General features: G+C 37.6%; 2 protein-coding genes across 7 annotated transcripts; one reads left to right on the top strand and one right to left on the bottom strand.

Annotated features, from left to right (window-relative positions):
- The first annotated feature begins 1844 nt into the window (after positions 1-1844).
- Positions 1845-3849, top strand: si:dkey-238c7.16 (uncharacterized protein LOC559078 homolog). The gene is made up of 2 exons (XM_056766922.1): positions 1845-2175; positions 2761-3849. Exon 2 carries the CDS (start codon positions 2769-2771, stop codon positions 3462-3464), a length of 696 nt encoding a protein of 231 aa, XP_056622900.1. The 5' UTR covers positions 1845-2175; positions 2761-2768; the 3' UTR covers positions 3465-3849.
- Positions 3850-4585: 736 nt separating this feature from the next.
- Positions 4586-14643, bottom strand: terb1 (telomere repeat binding bouquet formation protein 1). 6 transcript variants are annotated; one of them, XM_056766919.1, is made up of 22 exons: positions 14606-14643; positions 14443-14523; positions 14255-14332; positions 13837-13947; positions 13574-13705; positions 13361-13489; positions 13136-13196; positions 12558-12655; positions 12147-12275; positions 11905-12057; positions 11697-11828; positions 11042-11167; positions 10567-10679; positions 9479-9679; positions 9050-9357; positions 8675-8739; positions 7720-7815; positions 7435-7644; positions 6485-6526; positions 5756-5826; positions 5331-5498; positions 4586-4909 (listed from the first exon to the last, which is right to left on the bottom strand). In XM_056766919.1, exons 4-22 carry the CDS (start codon positions 13898-13900, stop codon positions 4877-4879), a joined length of 2331 nt encoding a protein of 776 aa, XP_056622897.1. In that variant the 5' UTR covers positions 13901-13947; positions 14255-14332; positions 14443-14523; positions 14606-14643; the 3' UTR covers positions 4586-4876. The 6 variants fall into 6 exon arrangements, with proteins under 6 accessions (XP_056622897.1, XP_056622898.1, XP_056622894.1 ...); XM_056766920.1 differs by having other exon boundaries at positions 13574-13702; XM_056766916.1 differs by having other exon boundaries at positions 14272-14332.
- Positions 14644-14879: the final 236 nt, after the last annotated feature.

Raw genomic sequence — 14879 nt, 5'->3', positions numbered from 1 at the left:
GCTGATTCCAAGATGACATCAAAGACGATCAAGTGATTTTCTTCAGATATTTTAAAAGGGTTGTGTGGCAGCTGGCCACACAAATCAGCCTGTCTGTGTGTTTATCTATATATACCCTTATGAGACCATGGGAGGGAGATTTCGGACCAAAGTCAATCTTCAGCAAATCTCTAAACGTCCCCTGAGACTAAAAATATCCTCAAAATACATTAAAGCCACAAGCAGTTCACTCACACCGAAGAGGTCGGATGCGCACATATTGTTTCGATGTTCACGGATGCCAAATTGGGAAAAAACGATACCACTGCATTTATTTATTTGTGACTTTTCTCATAGTCTTGTTAACATGAAAGTTTAAACTTTGCATAATTTGGACTGATAAATACAGTTAACCAAATCTATTAGAATTCAAGCTTGTAACCTTTGCCGGAATATGAAATGTGAACTTGTAAATATCAAATGTCTCATCTGAGGCTTACATAAGCAGACATGTCTATGGCTGTACATGTGATCAAAGGCACAATATAGAAAACCCATAACACGTGCTTTGAATTAGTGAATGTAACTTCAAGTCTGCCGTTTAATGTAATGAATAAATCTGAGGAATTTATAGGTTTGATCCAACCACTTTTCTCATGTAATACATAATTAAATCATAAGAAAAAGTGCTCTCAGAAACTCACAGCTAAATGGCAAGAGGACAATTTAAAAAATATATTAAAAAAAGGAAGGAATTCAAATTACACTGCTTGAAAACAAAGTCTCTTGCTACTGTTTCTCTTTCTAACACAGCTGTTTCTTATCATCCCTGGGTATTTACATTCTGTGCCAAAAGCTCTTTCCCAAACACCAGCATTAAAATAAAGTGACAGAGAGAGAGAGAAGTGAAATGAAGAGATGGAGAGTCTTAAGAGTGTTAACAGCTTCATCTCTCTCTGTCACCCTCATCGCACAAACAGTTTTTGTGGCTTTGCAATTACTGCTTCAGCTGTACAATTACTGCTGCCAACTGCAATCATCTACAGCAAAAACACACAACTGCACATGTACACAACAAGAAACTGGAGAAAGAGATGACATGAGAATTTAAACTATACTGTATGTGGTTCTGTGCTTCTGTAAAAAAATAAATGCAAGTCAATTTAAACAATACATACAATAAGTAAACAATCAGACACTTTATAAGGAAGTATTAACCATGCTATCCTGTTTCAAATACACTCTTAGAAAAGCGTTTTTGTCCGTCTTTATGATTACATAAAGAACCTTTAACATCCACAGAACATTTCTGATGCACAAAAGGTTAAACATGAGACATCAGGCTTCAGACATAAATAGTTGGTATGATAAGAAGCTTTAACTGAAAGGTTGTTTCTTAATGGCATGAGTGATAAACTGAAAAGATAAAAAAAATCCTTATTTATGTCTTCCCCTGTATACATATACGAAAATTATCAAATGTTCCATGGCGCCATCTTGTGGACAATACGCTCGTTTGACAAAATCAGAATGTCTCCGTTTTTTTTGTTCTACAAAAATATAAAACACCATAATGAGAAATACAACTTACACACACAGTGATATTAATTCTTTGAACCAGTTGTGCATTACAAAGAGTCAGAAAATGTCACCATTGAATCACATTTTAATAGCGTAATCGTTGACCCTGTTGTCGAGGACAAGGAGGGATGGGGCGGTTTGGAGAACACGCAAATTTCCGAAAGTCCTGTGGAGAATGACGAGGGAGGGAGGGGTGGACCGATCCTTGAAAAGCACTGAAAACTTTTAAAGTCTACGTCGAACGAATCAATTCATTTTGAATTTGTTAGAATAAATCGGTACAAAAGATCCGGTTCATTTGATTCGTTACTCTTAAGTTACGTTTCCAGACGCGGGCAACTGTTGTTCTCTCTTCTCTGTTACGGTTAATTAACTAATGCAGTTTAAAATGGACGTGTTTCTGCGTGCTGTAAAATAATATTAAAGGGATGTCAATGTAAATATTTTGACTAACAAAAAGGTTTCAATTGGGTCAAGTGAATCAAACGAATCGTCTCAAGTGAATCGGCTCGCTCGCCAATTGTGCGTCACCGTCTTGGAGTTTTCCTCCCTTTGCGCAGTCAGACTCTCCATCCCGTATCTTTCCCGCGTCTCTGTTTATTCACATTCAATAAGGTATGTTCACAATATTTGACATTTTGATTTGCATGCATACATAGCGATGTTCACTTTTTAGTTTATTAATGTTAGAAAATGATGTCTTTTGCTGAGTATGTGGAAATTCCCAGCTCTTCTTTCGCTCTCTTCGTTTTAGAGCTCTGATGCCACGTCAGTGGAAGTCAATGAAACTTGTTGAAGTTCAAAAAAGCTTATGGGGTTATTCTTTTAAAAACTTAATTGATGCTGTGCATTTAAAACTCTTTTCAAAAGATTGAGATTCCAGAACAGTACCCTTGTGTTCAGGTCATTTAAACGGCTGGAGGAAGGTGTGGTTGATTTATCTAACCCACTTTAGCTTTGTGTTTATTTCACATTTAATTAATTTAATTCATGTAATGCATCAACTATCCTAAAATAATAATGTGCAAAGTTTTCTTTTTATATACTCAATGTATATAATACGCAAATGCAATTGTGCAAAAGTACCTCACACTGCAACTCAGCTTCGTCCAGAAAAATGTAGATGAGCTGTAGACTTACAATAAAGGTTTCATCAGAGTAAGCTGGCCTTCAATATATAATCTTTTTTATAATTTTAAGGGGGCAGAATGGGAGCCAGGCTGAGTCGGAAGAAGAGTGAAGGGGGCACAGGGGTGGAGCAGAACGCGGGAGAAGAGGTGAACAAGACTGCGGAACAAAAACCAGAGAATGAGGTTCAAGAAAATGCTTCAGATGACACGCCGACAGCACAGCCTGACTCATCAACCAGCTTCCTGGATACCATTACACAAGCTGTAGAGGAAAGAGTCAACACTGTGACCGAGCAGATTTCTGCACCAGTGGAAGATGTTGTGAACAAGGGTATTAAAGCAGTCGAGTCTGCATTGGCTGCTGTCAGCCTGAACGCAAAAGAACCTGATGCTCCAGAACAAGAACCCGAGAGAATCCAATCGTCCACGCCCGAACCGTTGGTCAGTCTCTCTGCTTCTGGCTCGGCACCCCTCCAGTCCGACTCCACCCTCTTGGATGTTCTGCTGAAATCTCAGCCCATCTCAGAATCCCTCATTCCTGAGTGTGACTCTGAGGTCAGAGTGGAGAGCGAAACCATAACCAGTCAGACGGTGGAAGACATCATTAGTAATGAGAACAAGGATTTGCTGGAATGTTTGGATACGGCGGTGACACCATCGGTGGATCTTCTCGACTACAAACTGACCTACGAATCGACAATCCCTGACTCGGATCTCGCAGACACTTTGGCAGGAGTGAGACAGGAGGCATGCGAAGCTGTTGACCTCATATAAACCACTAAACTCACACTTGCAGTTCATTAGAACCATGGCATGCCAGAGCAAGACAACAGCAAAGATAATACAATGAAACGTTTTCTTATTTTTAATTTTCAAAAAGAATTTAGGATGTAGTCATGAAAAGGTTGAAAGCTGAATATAGACCACAGCAAAGAATGAAAACAAACAACCACAGATGAACACCAATGAAATTTACTAATGTAACGGTTACGCATACGTATGCAAATTTTTTTTTTTTTACATTTCCTCAGTGATGTTTCATCTAATATCCTGGTGATTTTGTATGAAATGTTTCACTTTGTCTCCAATAAGAGACGGTGTAAAAGAATGTACAATAAAGAGTGATTGTAATGAAGTCAAATAAAGACACCACAATAACGTTCTGCTTTGATCTGTACTATCTTCAATCTTTCAATAGATATGGATTTTGTAAGCAAGTTTTCAAATACAATTTTAAGTCTGATTAATCTATTAATGTCTTCTAAGGGTTTGTCGAACATTTGAATTAAAGATTAGTGGAAACAGCATTCATTGAAACAACCGTCACTACATTGACACCGGTGTTAAAAATATGTTGGAACACAAACAAAACTCAAGCCATGTGGCAAACGTGTGATCAATCCTTCCTACCACACACACTTTGATGGTATAGGAAATACTGACAAATTTCTACTTTCTGTTCTTGGAGTTTTTCGTTTTAAGAGATTTAACATGCATAACATCTCTTTTTCTCACATTCTCATAGTTTTCTCAGAAGTAATCTGGGGGGGGGGGAGGAAGGGCAGCATTCTTTCCACAGAGAAGAGGTCTCACGGGACAGTTATATATATATATATTTTTTTTTCTTGAGGTCAGTTCTATGGCTCTAATCCCAAGAAACTTCATCTTAGAGTATTTTGATCTAAATGCAAAAAGTTTGACATGAAATATTAAGACATTTCCTCTCTTACTGAAATCAAGGCTCATTCTCTAAGTAATAAATTTAGATGATATGGGCTCTGGGGAAAGTACCACTAAAACATATTGAAATATTTTACATAAACACTATATAAAGTATAATATCTATATAATACACCAACTTCAAGTAAAACACACAACAGTAACAGACAACCATGTAATTTTTTGGCCATAAATGTAATTGTGCAAAGAAAAATATAACAATCTTTATATAAACCAACATTTCTGTTACCATTTGTCTCTAGTAAGAAAGACAAAATGTTCTAACTTTTTTTGCATAAACCATAAGATCCATAAACAAAATATTAACATTAACAAATATATTATACTGTCTCTGTTAAATATACAACAACCAACGTAACAAAAACCAACAAATGCATAAAGTTTGATAACAGAAAACAAGACGATCCATTTCAAGTTTCCCTGGGTACACATTAGAGATTTCCTGCTTAAGACAGATCCAAACCTTGAGCTTTAGCTTTCTGTCAGTAAAACAAACAAAAAAACAGAATCAAGTTTATGAGAGAGCACTGCTGGGGAAATGAAACCGGAAACACTGGCACAATCTGTGACAGAAGGCAGATGTGCCATAGCCCAGGGGCATACTTTCATTACAAACAGTGGTTGGAGCCTGGACCTCAGTAAGCTGTCATGCAGTTAACAAACACCAAAAGAATTACATCTATATAAAGTACCAACAAGACCAGTACATCTTTAGCACTTTTTCAATTTTGGGGCTTTAGGTTGAAGTGATAGTCAATGCAAAAAGGAAAATTCTGTCATGAATTATCCCTTTAATACCCAATATCACTTTATTCAATAGTCATTTACCTTTCATATTAACACCTCCATCACACATTTATTGGTTACTGGAAATATTCTAGAATTTTGGTCATGACATACCTGCATGCGCTGGTATTTCTTGGCAAGGTCTACATTGGTGCGTCCCTTCTGGAAGGGATATTTCCAGAGGATGGTGTTCCAGGAGTGACCAAACCTCTTCACACCCTTACTGAGGTAGTGCAGCTCTTCAGCAGACCAATTCTTCCGGTCTCTCCTTCTGCCTGAAGTCTACCAATGATTACAAAAACAGTTACATTTCTGGTCACAAATCTGTTTACCAAGAACAATTGGCATTAGTGAATATGACTTGTCTGCTCAGAAAATTGATATTTAAATAGTGTGCATTGATCTTTTATCGCTCTTGAGGTTGGGGAAAAAATAAATCTAGGTGCCTTGTGACTACCTAAGAATTTACAAGTATCAATAAACTAAAGAATAACATAAAATATATTTACATCTTTACACTAAAACTAAGAATACCGTACACTTTTTTGGGAGCAATTATCAAATGATGTCTCGAGTTTTCTCTTAACTAATTTCTCTTCGATGTTTGAACCTGTGAAAATGAAGAGGGGAAAAGAGAAAAAACTAAAGTCAATTATTATTTTCTAATATTATCAGACAGAGTAAACTACTAAATACTCCATTAAAAAAATCCTTTAAACCAAGTATGCACATACAGGCAACAGCAATACACATTGTCCCACCAACTCCACATAAGTATTCTTTTGTGTATGTATAGTATTTGTTTTGCACATGATATATGCATTGCATGTATTCGGAGATGGGTGGAAAGATGTAGACAGTGGAATAGTTACACTCAACGACACTTAACCAAGACATTGGTCAAAACGAAGAATATAACTTGTAAATGGCAGTTGAAGTCTGCGGTTTTTGGAAAGGGGAACAACACTCAGACAGCAAGACTCAGCAAAGGAGGGGGATGAAATGAGATGAAGACAAAAAATATAACACAAGAGGGAAAAATTAAAGGCAAAGATGGAAAGACATGTCAACAGCACTGACCAAAGTGGAAAAAATGAAAAGTTATGGAACAGTAGAAGCTTATTCATCGGCATGCAATTTATCAAGCTTATGGGAAGGTTTGCTCATGTTTACAATGGCAAAGATGTTATGGATGTTTGCCTCTTGACTCTATAACATGCTGTTCACTCCATCACATTTGACAGATAGGAAAATAAAACATCTCTTACCCCATTTTTCACACTGCCTTCTCAGGGGCGTTAGACTTAAACCTGAGGAGAAAAACGCGGAGAATTACAGAGCAGAAATGTAACACAAAATGAACAAAAAAAGTGATTACAGCACGTGAAGAAGTTTTCTATTGGTTTAATCTGACATGTGACCCTGGGCAACAAAACCAGTCTTAAGAAGCACGAGAACATTTTTTGTAATCCCCAAAAATACATTGTAGGGGTAAAAATTACTGAATTTTCATTTTGCCAAAAATCATTAGGATATTAAGTAAAGATCATGTTTCATGAAGATATTTTATACGTTTCCTAGTGAAATCTATAAAAACGTTCTTTTTGTGAGTGGATGGCCTCCTACAGCGCTTCTGATTAAAAATATATAATATTTTATAGAATATAATCTTCTATAAAATATTGTGATAAAACTTTCCTTAAAGCGTGTATGTATAATGCATTATAAAAGAAGTTTTAAAGCATTGTTATGCACCTTTTAATGCATTGTAATGTCTTCTAAATAATTGTTATAACAGTTAAAACATTATAACACTTAGCAATTCATTGTAACACAACACATTTTAAATTGGCTATAATTCTTTACAACAACATATAATGCAATAAAAAACACATTATGAAGAATTATAAAGCATTTTAATATGCTTTATAATTCTTTAATAACTATTTATAATGCATTATACATGCTTGCATCAAGGAAAGTGTTACCAATATTGTTAATCTGAATCAACTCTGCTAATAGTACAAAAACGGATTGCACACAGACTAACACAATAAGAATGTATCTTCCCAGCGCTGAGATGAGGGTGTGTTAGGATTTCCAAGCCTCTCCCTATCACAGCCACTTTCTAAACAATAGTTACAATGATATATGAGGCGGGCCATCTGTCTCATTTCCAAAGTCGTTGCGAAAGACCGTGTAGAGCCGAGTCTCTTACATCTGTCCCACTCTCTGCTTTTTGTCTCCTCTCTGTGTGTGTTGATGTGAGCACGTGCTGGAGTGTAGCTAGCCCTCTCTAACTGCTGGCTTTTCCTGTAATGATCCTCAGCCTTCTGAAGCACCTGATGAAAATCACAATGATACCTGCAGCCACGCATCGCAGCGCCAAAGGAACGACTGTCCACCTCGTGCATAAGTTTTACACAACCTGATAGATGTAGGGAATTGCATTAAGGGGTGTTCAGTGAGTACTTCAACATGTTGTGCGTTTACAGGCACGCACCTGCACAGCGTAAGATGTTGGATTTAGAGGTGAATGGTGGCTTCAGAAATCTCTTAATTTCTTTGTCCAACAGCTCAGAGCACAGAGAGATCTCATCTGTGAACAGGCACAAAAATGAGAAAACCAGTCAGGGGTGTCCAAAGACGGTCCTGGAGGGCCAGTGTCCTGCAGAGATTAGCTCAACACACCTGTCTGGAAGTTTCTAGTCTGCCTAGTGAGATCGTGATTAGCTGGCTCAGGTCGGGTGTGCCTCAAATGTCCTGAAAAGTTAAGCTGCAGGCTCTTTGATCGCCCCCTGGTGACTGGCTGCAGTATAGATCATAAACCCCACCCTCTCCAAGTAAACAAATAGGACAGGAGCCAAACTAGAAACCCAATTACACTTTAAATTATTTATTTCCAAAGATGTTTTTTGTTATTTAAGTCAGGTTTTTAACACCTGGATGTATGTCCAAGTGTTTGTTTTTTGAATAAGTTTGGTTTTAGTTGGTTTAATATATTATAAAAAAGGGGTCTTGTAACACGATTTCTTTGTTTACAATTGAGTCATCAGGGAATATGGGAAGGAGCTTGATATCGCACTTCACTTTGTGCTCACTAATGCGCAAACACTGGGTCCAAATGATGCCAACAGCAGCAGCCATAACTTTGACAATTTTCCTTCATTTTTCTACAATGGAAGTGAATTGGAATGCTCCATCCATATTTCATTCGGTCTATGGTTCAGATGTGTTTGATAAGAGTTGAAGCTAAACTCTGCAGAACCACGGGCCCTCCAGGACCGACTCTGGACAGCCCTGGTCTAAACCTTCAAATGAATAGCAAGCCAAGTACTTGTATTTATAAAATATTTTTTCTTTGCATAAGGGGACCCCTGAGTTTAGCGAAAAACAATCAAAAGGTTTTTGTGACACAATACTAAGGAAAGCGAGTGTGGTGTTTAAGAAAGTTTTACCATCAGAAAGAGTCTGTGTGCGCTGGCCTCTCTTCCAAAGATCAGGATGTTTGAAAATATCTGGGCTAAAACCCAAAAATAATAAAACGGAGAAGTTAATGTCACTCCGAGAGCAGAAAATAAATCACTGACTCGGTCTTGAAAAGCCACTGACATAAATGTGACTTCTGGAAAAGTTAGTGCTTTTTACTAAAGAGGATATCTTAGCACTGTCATATGTAGGTAAGCAATCTGAATGAAGTATTAAACTGCCATTTGTACTACGTTCGTGTATAAAACTGTACATCAAATCATGCTGCTTTAAATAAACAACTCAAGTGTAATTTATGATATTACAAACGATATATAAAACCCAAAGCGAAAGCATTTATTTACCCCTTTGTATCTCTGTCACCCCTTGTTGGTGTGTTGCAGCTTTGAGAAGGTTTATCGCCTTCCAAGGTTGGTTTAGTGAGGGCCTCGATCATCTTCAATCTGTTCACTACTGTTTCAGACTTTAGTTTACTCTTCTTCACATACATCTCGGTCTCCCTGTCATTGCTCATTTCAGTCATCTGAAATAAGCTCTCAGGTTCAGTCGTTTGCTCTTCCATTATTTCCTTTTTGCAGTTACTGTGTCGAAAAATAGTGATTTGGGAAGGACCCAAATACTCTGCAGAACTCCCATGCTTTCGGACACCCTGCTGTATACAGACAAACAAATGCACACTATTAGCACAAAGTTATAACTTTAAATCAGAGCATGGGAAAAACGTCAGGAAAAATCTTCTTCAAAGCAATGCTCAATGTTTAAACGATCCTCACCATGCTTTCTTGGTTATACGTTCTTGGATTTGTTGTTGGTTGATCCGGATTTCCAGCAGAAGGACGACACAACACCTCACATGCTTGAAGATGATGATCTCTGACCTTGCGTATGACGGAGCCCTCGAACCATTCTCCATCATTTATCACAGATGAGCCCGACTCCTCTCCGCTGTGCTGGCTTTCGTTGTCTTTTTCCAGCTGTTTTACGACAATCCAATAACATAGAAAATGTTTAAGGCTTCAGTTTAAGACTAAAGCGCAGACCTGTTCACCTGCGCTAGCTCGCCTGCATAACCGAGTTAGCAGTTCCCTCAATACTTTGGATGAAATGAAAGCTTAACAAAACAACTAAAATCAATCATATTTTAGGAATTTGCGCCCGATGCAGACTTACACGGTGTGGACTTTAAATGCTCTTAGTCACATAGTCATATAGTTAGCTCTGAAATGTTCATTCAAATACAAAAGCACAAATGCTCTTAAAAGGCAGGATAACATGCTATGTCATGCATTCTGACTTCTTAACACAGTTGAACGTGTTGGCTTCTAATGCTTAACACAGTCAACTTTAAAAAACGAGTTGGACGTATGACGAAGTAATTCTGTGCTCGATACACTCCTCCAGCACTCCAACTTGTTTTGGAAGTTGTGTTTGTTTGTTCACGGAATTTCAGTGATGGATGTTATATAAACGCTGGATATAACACTGGATTTGGAGATCATTTGAAGCTGATAGATGGAGAGGTCACAATGCTAAAACATGCCAGACATGTACTGCACGCTGCAAGTCAAACTAAGACATATGTCTGTCTTTTGTTGGCAATCGGCGCATACATGCATAATGTAAACAACTCGTATTTTTCCAGAAATAATTGTACAGCTGTATCTCTCTTTTATAAATTTGATCAAACTAAATACTCTTTGAAGATACGACGTATGCAATACTACTGTATAGGTTCTCAAGATTAATATGAGATTGCCAGAAACTGCGTGTGTTACCCCACAAATTCTGAACTTAATGACACCAATCTTATGGCTCACACACTCATATATGAATTTCATTGCAACACAATACACAGTCACACCTTTTTCTCTAGCTGCTGTATTCTCTGGAGGATGACAGCAGCTGACTGCCAGTGTCTCTCCATATCACACTCCACTCCTAGCTTTACAGACATGCTCCCACATAACGTTTCAGCTGTGTGGGAGTGAAAATACATGTCAAAAAATAAGTGTGTGACAATAATAAACTATAAAGTATACAGTATGGTGGAAAATTACTGTTGGACTGTGTTTATTGTGCTATGACACCCCGCTCTTCCCACAACTTTGCCAGATCCAGACTTAACACAAAAGCACAAAGTTATATGATGACGTCTACCTAATGTTATTGCTCCTGTGGAGTGGATGCTCATTTTTGCGTTATCATTATAGTTATTCTTAAACAGTCCTTATAATAATTTTAATATTATAAATAGATACATTGTTGTACAATAGACATACATCTGCTAAATGTCACAGCATGCTACTGCGGTACAATGTGAAATATCTGTAACTTACTGATTCTCTTGCAAGTGTAAAGTACAAACATAGCTGCTCTCTTGACCTCTTCATCAGTGGCCTCAGTGAGAAGTGAAATCATCAGAGTAAGACCTCCGGACGAAACCAGCTGAGACTGATGCTCCACTGCAGATTAAAGAGAGTGCTTAAAATTCAGGGGAGCATATTTTTTAGAAGCTTGACAATTGTAAATCATTCAGTGACAGATATGGATGTAACGATTCACTGTTATGCCGTTGAAAATCGATTATAATATGTGATGACGTCGGACAAGATGGTTAAAATGTAAAATGAATCGCAACACATGTTTTGAACAGCAGGGGCCGTTGTGTATATTGCAAACTTGGAATATGTGAATATGCTGATTTTTCTTAATGTAAAAAAATCCAAGAAAAGCACAGACAAAGTCTTACTTTGTTTATGTTAAAGAGACTTTTGTTTTATTCATTTTTTTATTTGATTTAAAATATATTTTTGTTTTACAAAGAAATGTGCAGCATTTGTGAAATAATAAAAGGACAGTTGTTCTCAACTCCTTTTTTCAAAACCCGTAAATAAATCATACCGTCAGATCAGTATTGTGATTCGCATCGTGAGCTGAGTGAATCGTTACATCCCTCGTGTCAGTTGACCACTGTGTGTTACACACACTCACCACTGGCATCAGTGAGCTGACCGATCGTCACCATCACAGCGAGCTGGCCTTGAGGGTCAAGGTTTGGACTGGACAACAGAGACAACAGCCCTGGAACAACCCTCAAACTCGATAAACAAGGCATCAACAACTCTGAAAACGATACAGAAATACAGAACGTAAAACAATCCAGCATGCATTATGTTGTGTGTGCATGTACGTGTCTTACCATTGCTGGAGATGCAAGCGGACAGTGTTTTAGTAATTACGGTGGCCATCTTACAAGCAGCTGCACTGTGTGCAGACTGAGGCAAAACTCTGGTAAGAGTGTTAGAGAGTGAATCCAGGCCTCCCACGGACACAAAATACTCCTGAGCACCGGCTGAGAACAAAATACAGTAATGAAAATGTACAAAACAAAACGCAAGGTGGGAATATACATAATTTAGTGTTGATGTGCTTTGTGCTCACAATTGTTTGCCACCGTCATGCCAATAAATGAACATATAGGCTGTGCCAATTCTGCTCGGGGCAATGTCACCTCCTGTAGCCATTTTATAACCAGGGTAAATGCACACGTGCAGGCATTCTGATTCTCCTCTGCCACAGACAAAATACAGTGAAAATGTGTTTGGGAAAACATCACTTTAAATGTATATAATAAAATGTTCTGATATTCAAATCAATTATAATAGCTTATTAATGTATTTTCAAAGCTTATCAACTACATACAAAAGTGTCAGGTTTTCCACTCTTCATGAAAGAGTGATGATTGACACTTTGCTTGCTAAAACATCATGCACAGCCTAGCTTTGTGATTTTTAAAACGATGTGCATTCCATTCATATATTCCATGCATAGAGTTCCACATCACTGGCTTACCATTCTGAGGGTTGTTAACAGAGCCACAGAGAGCGCTGAATACAGCGGCCCAAAACTGTGTCTGCTCATAAGACTCATTCTGCTCCGGAAAACTATTCCTGAAAGTAGCAAAAATGAAAAAAGAAAAAGCTGATTCTTTCGAGCAGCGGGGGAATGTTTAAGTGAATTTTCAGATGTTTTTCTGAATCACAGATATGCAGCCCTGTGATTTATTCAACACATCATGCTGTGTTTGAAAGCTATTTCCTTCTTTCCAAACATGGAGTATATGACAGTTTTGTTTGTGAATGTTTTGTTAGATCCAGGGCACCGTCCAAGAGAATTCAGCCAACAGCAACTTGATTTTCCTTTCCTTGAACACGAAGTTTTAAGAATGGAAATGTTCACTTATTCTCATACTGTTACGTCTCAAGACTTTGCATTCCCCATTAGTTTCAAGATTATTGATGTTAACTTGAACAAAATTGCCAAAACGAAATTATCCAAAGCAGTGACTTTACATTTTGCAGATGTGCTCCTACAGACCAATTACGCTTCACAGATGGAACATAGTTAAGATATTTTGTTGTTGTGGGTACCTGAACAAATTGAGCAAGATTTCAATACACCTGGAGGTCTTAGCAAAAGTCTGGCCACATCCTGAAATAAAAAACATGTGACATACTGACAATACAAATTATGTGTGATGTGTGCATATACACATGTGCTTGGCACTCCTCGCGTAGGAGATATTACTAACAAAATCTAAATTTGACGATGTGTTGTCTACTGACTCTGGTGAAACTAGGTGATAGTGAATTTACTGTTGTTAGCAACCAGGACACCCAGCATGTACACTGCAACTCTTTTGTATGTCAAAGGCATTTCCTGTTCCAAACGCTGCGCCAAATCACGAAAAGTGTCCTCCCGACACAGGGTCTGCTTACAGCTTTCTGCAGACAGAGGGAAACGGTTCATAACTAAATGACATATTGCAGCTGATATCTTTTAACAAATCTCCATAAAAACACACGTACCATACAATTCAGCCAAGGATGCGAGTGTAAAAAGTGCAGTCTGTTTAACCTCAGAGTAAGAGCAAGACTTTGACAGGTTATAGATGAATGAAATCCCTCCGATCTCTATGAAGAACTCCACATACTGACCTGCTACACAAAGACAGAGAGAACTACACCACACAGCTTTTGGAGTGTGCACAGTCCATGGTAAAGTGTCATTAAAACGACACCTAATGTCAGAGAGAAGTCAGGTCATGTTGTGTGTGTTTTAATAAGCAGACCGTTATGTTTGCAGATAGAGAGGATGGTGAGGAGAGCTTGTTTCTGGGCGGCTGGCAATTTCATCTGGTACTTCAGACACTCCAGTAAAAGACGTAAATCTGTCTTGATTGCTGAAAATGTGAAAACTTAAATCATCATATTATAAAGGAAGATGTGTTGCCAGATCAGACAATGTGTCAATAGAAAACATTTCACAGGAAACTGTGATAACTTTCATCGATAAGCAGTACTTAATCCTACAAACAGTTATTTGTGTACATTAACTTTCGAATATAGAGTTTATGACATTTACAGTTATGTACAGTACATATAACTGGAATATTTAAGTGAAATTGTATATTTATAAATCAAGGTTACTTGAAACTTGCAAATCGTAGTATTGACAAATATTGTGTTATTATTAAAATGAATTGCTACTGATGTGTGACGTTGACCTTCCATTTTTCTATTCGAGATCATCAACACATGCTTTTCCGCTTACAACATCCCCGGAACCTACAACAAAGTCACAAATTATGTTATGGTACAATAACTACACATTCTTAGTTATGGTACAATTAACGTACTAAACATTATGGTTTAATACGCATTTTACAGTAACTAACCCCAAAACGTTTCCGTAAATCTGTGGCGTTTTTATATCACCACCCAAATGTGTTTTAAGATGCGGGTGCTGTGCCTCAGACCTGCATCACAAAAAGTCTTAAATTGAAGTATTTGTGGCTATTTTAATAAGCCAAAATCTTAGAAACGATCTTTTCGCCTTACAACAAGTTCCCGCTCTCTGAATCACCTGAGCTCATGACGTAATCAGTCCCGTTCCTATGGCAATGGATGTGGGTGACCATTTTTTGTATTTATTTAGTAATTAAAGGTGTATTGAAGTGCTTTATTTATTGATATTTGCATAATGTGTATTTATGCTATTTTGTGGCATCTTCTTTGCACTCATAAATACAGCCGACTATTTAGGTTCTGAGTAAAATGTTTTTTTACGATGTTTATTTTATTTAGATGAACTTTTTGATGGAATATTTAGAAT

This window comes from Triplophysa dalaica, chromosome 14 (assembly GCF_015846415.1).
Source record: "Triplophysa dalaica isolate WHDGS20190420 chromosome 14, ASM1584641v1, whole genome shotgun sequence".
Classification (NCBI taxonomy): Eukaryota; Metazoa; Chordata; class Actinopteri; order Cypriniformes; family Nemacheilidae; genus Triplophysa; species Triplophysa dalaica.
This window is presented reverse-complemented; position numbering and strand designations above follow the sequence as displayed.